The sequence below is a fragment of the Triticum aestivum genome, unplaced genomic scaffold, assembly GCF_018294505.1.
Source record: "Triticum aestivum cultivar Chinese Spring unplaced genomic scaffold, IWGSC CS RefSeq v2.1 scaffold150279, whole genome shotgun sequence".
Taxonomy (NCBI): domain Eukaryota; kingdom Viridiplantae; phylum Streptophyta; class Magnoliopsida; order Poales; family Poaceae; genus Triticum; species Triticum aestivum.
This window is the reverse complement of record NW_025234969.1, coordinates 430-6,590: the sequence shown is the minus strand read 5'-3', so window position 1 is coordinate 6,590 and position 6,161 is coordinate 430. Positions and strand designations below refer to the sequence as shown.

The window sequence follows — 6,161 nt, the reverse complement described above, 5'->3', positions numbered from 1 at the left end:
TCACGCCACTTGGTGGGCCGCCCATGTCTTCACCTGGTCCAGCTTGGTTAGCCACCCCCGGGTCATGGCCCCATCAGTATCCCCCGAGCGTGGCCGAGGTCGCAGGCATCTTAGCTTCAAGACCTTCGCCGGCCTCCCTTTCCGATGAACATGGCCTCCCTCGTCTTCTATAACCCCTCGACCGTAGTACGGGCCCGTTTATCTTTCTATATTGCCGCTACCTCCCTTTCAAGGTGAGGTCGCCCTCGGGCCGGCTTGGGCCCAATTTCCCTATCGGGCGGCCATAGGCCAACGTGAACCGGCCCACCACTGACGCTTCGGGTGCCATTGCCGTCATGGGTAAGATTCATGCGCCCCTTCCGTTAAATACGGTAGTGAAAGTATTTCAGATTTGTTTCTCAACGCCCCTAGTCATTCCACAAGTCGATAAAATCGACATTATTAACAGCCAAAGCCTTCTGCAAGTCTTTTTTTTCTAGATGTAATTACCAACAAAACCTGTGATCACTATTTTTTTGGTTCTCTGTGCAGGTGTTTGTTCAATCGTATAGGCTTCTTCATATCTTGCATTTAAATTGGGGTTATTGCCATTTGTCAAGACGTGGCAGTCTACTTCCCTATTTTGGGTGTCACAATCAAAATTGCAGTAGGACATCAGTATGGAATAAATTAGACTTCAGGTCAAGCTACTGATATTAAGATAGTCCCATCTCAGATGGATTTTGGTACACCTTCATACTGTGCATGCTATACGATGGTTAGTGTTGTTCTCATTCAGTTCAGTGACTTGAAAACATTTCAGAATCAGCTGCCAAGGAGGGTGATGGATCAACTTAAACCAGGCCGCGGAATATCTGAAGCCACGCTAAGGAAGAACCAGAAACACTGCCTACACTAGAAGCAGCGTCGCCTGAAGCTATCTGAAGCATTGTGATGTTACTTGGAAGTTGCCGCGATGAGTACATCATTCACGTTCATTTCTTTTATACGGCGTGCTGAGTCATAGGTCCACTTAAATAAACCTGCGCCTGGTTGCTCACGTGGCCACCATTGCTAGCCTAGCCCACCTGGCCCACCACTGCTCGTTCCTCTCTCGATCGTACGTCCCGCAGGCCACGGGAACACTCCTCCTTCGAATCGTTTTTTTTTCATTATCTTCTTCTCCCCCACGAAATAGCGAGCAACCGCTCCTTTCCCTTAATCTCCGGCGCTGCGCGCACAACCAGCCATGGCGCTTTTTGCTGCTACGGCAAGCCACGGCGGGGGCGAAGGAGACGGCGAGGATGGAGAAGTCGCGAGGCGGGGGAGTTGCAAGAGGGCCACGCGCCGCGCTGGTGCCTGTCAATGGCGCACGACCAGCCATGGCGTGTGACAGCAGGGTGATGGTGGAACCGTTCATACGAAAGCTTCCACTATTCGATTCGAAAGCTTCAACCCATGGCATAAAAAGCTTCAACCGAGACACCGCAAATTGAAAAGCTACAATCGTTCGTAAGAAAGCTGCAATCGTTCATAAGAAAGCTACAAATCGTTCTGGAAAAAGATTCGACCAGAAGACAGATTTTTGGAGGTGAGGCATTTGCGCAAATCCGAAAGCTTCAACCGGCTACGAGAAAAGCTTCAACCGACGGCGAAAAAAGTTTCAACTATAGACGACGGAAGCCATGGACGATGATGAAGCCATGGATTTGATGGAAAAGATGCCCTGTGAAGCATACTCGGGGGCCATGTAGCCACTAAAATGATAAAATAATGTTATATGTGCAATTATTGTATGGTTGACCTGTAATATAAATGTTTAAAAATGGACTAACTGATACAAAACTTACTATGTACCAGCCACTCTTCTCGTAATGATTCCTTCAGCATTAGAGCTAAATATTTTTGCCAGTCCAAAGTCTGAAATTTTAGGATTCATTTCGTTGTCCAAGAGAATGTTGCTTGGTTTAAGGTCTCGATGTATGACACACAACCGAGAGTGCATATGTAGGTAAAGAAGTCCTTCTGCTATTCCTTCAATTATTTCAAGACGTTTGTTCAAATCAATTAAAGCTTTTCTATTATTATCTGCACATGAACGAAATGTTGGTATGATAGAGATAAAAAAAATGTAAAAATAACAATCAAAAGTTGGAAAGCGCAATAATAAAGGAAGTGCAACTATACACATAAGGCTTCTCAAAAGAATATACTTATATTGTTAGCCATTCCTTATGCTCAGTATCTAGCTTATGAACCTAGAAGTGCAAATTAATATGTACCAAAGATGAAGAAGTCCAAGCTTTTGTTTGGCAAGTATTCATAGACCAATATTTTCTCCTCTGCTTGAGAGCAGCATCCCAAGAGCCTAACCAAATTCATGTGTTGAAGTTTGGCTATGAGCTCAACTTCATTTTTGAACTCCATCAAACCTTGTCCGGAATGTGAATCAAGTCTCTTTACTGCAATTTCAGTTCCATCGGGAAAGTGGCCCTAGGAAAAAAGTTAGATGTTAGTATTATGCTGCAATCAAGTTGCTTTATGATGCACAAGTTATTGCATACCAGTTCCACATAATGAGTAAAAGAAAATTAACCTAACTTTGGATCAATATTGTATCTTAATTATAGTTCATATACTATGACGAGGCTATCTTGGCATTCTAGTTTTTTTTTCTTTGATCCTTCAGAATGTATGATTAAAATTTGACAGACATAACGTACTTTTGCATTGGTTACAAAACGAGGGCTATAGAAGGGTGTTACAAATGCACCTTATAAACAGGGCCAAATCCACCTTTGCCAAGTTTATTTTCTTCAGAAAAGTTACTTGTGGCCTCTAATATTTGATGAAAATCGAAGATCGAAAACTCAGAGAACTCTGCTTCCATTTCCCAAACATGTTCATCTCCTCTTTGCGACTCGTGGGTGTGCCGCTTTTCTCGCAATCTCACCTGACCTGAAAAATTGACAATGGGCATAATCAATCTATCTAATTATGACTTTTTGCCACCGTCGATCTATATCGTACCATGCGCGCCACCTAACGAGTTGCAACCAATAAACCCGCTTAGCTATTAACTGATTGATTTTTGTTACGTGCCTTGGATTTGAAAATTAGTTGAACATATTCCCTTTTTAAGCTCACAGGCGTGTCTTTCCTGGGATTTCACCTGAAACGACGCAAATCATGGAGAACAGCCCCTGCCATGGTAGGTCTTATGCATCAGTTTGTTAATTTTCTACCTAATAGCTACTATAGTAGGAATTCCCTACTAGCTAGTAATCCTATGTGTGCAATCAGCAGATGTGTTATGTGTGCACATCAAAATTCATCTAGTGCTATTAATTTGCAGATTCAGATAACTTTTGTTGGAGGCGTTGGTATGTTGTGGAAAGATTCAACTAGTAATTTTTGTTGGAGGCGCTGGTATGCTGGCACATCTCGTGTATGATTGATTCTAGACAGCTCATCTGAATCAGATTATACACAAGGTGGGAGTAGATCGGGTTTTTCCCCGCATCGGCTACACTGCGATCTAGATATAATATATTTCTCTGATGAGCAGCATTTCAGTAACTAGTTTACTAACCTTTTCTGTGCCTTCTTCCGAGCCGAGGATAGCAAACGATGAAGCAGAATGCGATAAGTGCTACTGGAGCAGCTACAGATATGGCAATTACCCATGGTTTGATTCCTTTTCCTTCAAAATTAAAAATCAAGAATTCTTCTAAGGGAAAATAAATAAACATCAATAAATTATGATAAGAGAAACCATGTCAACCAAATTATAACTTCAATTGTTTGAACACCCAAATTGAAGTGAATTGGTGGTCGATCACTGATCACATACTCTTTCCTGTAGTAATGGTGGTGGTGGTCGGCACCGGAGCGATGGATGATGGAGTGACCCGCCGCATGGGTTGGCCCTGGTAGAACAGATTCACGTCGAACCTGATGTTGCAGCGCAGCACGAGGATCTGTCCACCCAGGCGCACCGCCGTGGTGGTGTTGACCATGGCGATGATCCGCTGGAGGCACGCCAGGCAATCCCCAGTGGGCAGATCCGGCGTGCACTGAGCCAGAGAGTAGAGCGTCCGGGTAACAGTGCTAACGGAGTCCATGACCGCGGTGGCGTACCGCCTCTCTGCGGCGGCCACGTCCTGGGCCGTCCGCGTGAGCAGGTCGTGGACATCCGGAGTGACGGTGCCAGGGTCGCCGAAGAAGCTGTCATTTTGGAATGACTGGAACAGCGTGTCGTTCTCGGTCATGCTGGGGACGAGGAGGTCGTCGCTGGAGAAGCCGAGGACGCACGTCTGCTGCTGCTGCTGCTGCTCGCCGTCGTCGTAGTAGACGGTGGCGCCCTGCTGGAACGGGCACGCCCGCTGCGCTTCCCGGAACGAGGTGGCGACGCAGTCCCTGCAGGCCGCGGCGTTCACCGTGTCGCCACGGCAGAGCGCGAGCGCGTACACCACGTCGGAGGCTTGGCCGGCGGTCGCGGTGGCAAACAGTTGCGAGGAGGAAGACGCCTTGTTGGGGAGGGTGGCGGCGACGGCGGCGAGGTTGGACTGGTAGGTGCTGTTGGCCGTGTAGTTGCCGCGGCTGCCGCAGAGCTGCCCCGTTGCCGCTGCCGACACAAGGAGGATGCTAAGGCTTAGGAAGAGCAGGACGACCGCCATGCTATGCTTGCTTATTGTGTGCTGAAGCTCGACCGCCTCGCCTTATTGCCTTTGCATGATCGATCACTAGCAAAAAGGAAAACAAAAGTGCATTGATCAGTGGCCGGTCTGTACGTTGCTTTGTGCTGAAATTCTTTCAAGCGTCGTTAATTATTTCTGGAACTGAATAAAATAGCTATTATTCACAAAGTCTTCTAGGTCCCGGCCGGCCGGCTGACACAGGAGTACGTATTATATGAGTATCATACACTGCGAACTAATCTATGGTTGGGATGGTTAGATGGACAGTGATATCCGGTTAGTCCATCAAAGTTTAAGTTTTGATGCTCGTATTTATGATAAGCCGGCTATGTCCCTTGTAGATGCTCATAGGGGCAGAGTGTGCGTCTGTACGTTAATAGAGATGGGGTATTCGAGTGTTTGTGTCTGTACTGTGTTAAAAAAACTATCATATAACATTAATTTTAAACTAATGTATTTTTATTAGTCAAATGATTCGATCCGGCTGGCCGGCCAAATTTTGGGTCGCCATCACATGAGATGAGATCGCATGACCACGCATGTGCACAGTACCTATCCAATCTTTTCCCGTTCCACCCGTGAGGGACTAGGAGAGAATCTGGGCTTATGGTATAGAAGAATAGAAAAAAAGGATCCACAGATAGTCATAGATGAAACATGACCTTTTGTGGTAGCAACCCTAACTTTGTCATATCGATTTTGGACAACTTCAGATTTTCACAGCGTTGAGGCTATTCTGTTCCTTCATTCCTTGTAAATCCTAAGCTGGACCAGGCCATTCTGTTCCTAGAAAATCCCAAGCTGGACTACCTCAGACACAAATATACGAGTACATGTGAAGCAAAAATATTTCAATACATATCCAAGTGGATCATCCTAGCCAGAACTATTTGAGTGCATGACATCCATCCTAATTTGAGTACACAAGAGACATACATATATAACTAGTACATAACATGAGATGATCATTTTCTACTACATGAACAGCGAGCCCCGAGTATGGACTGAAGTGATCCCTGTTGAATAAGCATCGCTACCAAAGCTTGCATCGGGTTTGTTATCTGATTGCACATAAAAGAAAAGTTATTCCCTTTTACCTCACATTATAGTGCATCTTGCTCATCAATCTTCATGTGCTGGAAAAGATGGCGCCAAACAAATCATTCAGTTTTGAGCACAAGACATGTAAGTGTACTTAAATATGGATCAACAATACATTGTAATAAGAAGGAACAAATCGGCACACTATGTAGCAGAAAAAAATAATAGTACTTGCCTTCTAAGAAAGGAAAAACAGAACTCTAAAAGCAAACAATAAAAAGTCTGCTTCAATAATAATTTGAAAGAGAAGCATTTCCTGTTCTTATATGTAGAAGAAACTAGAGATTCTAAAAAAAGTCTGCTTCAATAATAATTTGACACAACAAGTTCACAACTACTACCAGGAAACATTTTTTCCTCTGTTAGTGGTATGGTGAAGAT

The 6,161-nt window shown here is 44.8% G+C and overlaps 1 protein-coding gene across 1 annotated transcript; it reads right to left on the bottom strand.

The window, feature by feature from the left end:
- Window positions 1-1,642: 1,642 nt before the first annotated feature.
- On the bottom strand, window positions 1,643-4,658 carry LOC123176251 (cysteine-rich receptor-like protein kinase 10). The gene is made up of 7 exons (XM_044590551.1): window positions 4,294-4,658; window positions 3,934-4,055; window positions 3,572-3,682; window positions 2,753-2,937; window positions 2,412-2,472; window positions 1,830-2,067; window positions 1,643-1,736 (listed from the first exon to the last, which is right to left on the bottom strand). Exons 1-7 carry the CDS (start codon window positions 4,656-4,658, stop codon window positions 1,643-1,645), a joined length of 1,176 nt encoding a protein of 391 aa, XP_044446486.1.
- Between the last annotated feature and the right edge of the window lie 1,503 nt (window positions 4,659-6,161).

Bases quoted from the DNA above. Each gene is read 5' to 3' on its own strand.
- LOC123176251 (XM_044590551.1), bottom strand. From the start codon at position 4,658: ATGGCGGTCGTCCTGCTCTTCCTAAGCCTTAGCATCCTCCTTGTGTCG. The intron at 2,938-3,571 runs GTTAGTAAACTA...TCAATTTTTCAG, and splicing joins CGGAAGAAGGCACAGAAAAG to GTCAGGTGAGATTGCGAGAA. The intron at 2,068-2,411 runs GTTTGATGGAGT...GTTCATGTGCAG, and splicing joins TGATTCACATTCCGGACAAG to ATAATAATAGAAAAGCTTTA.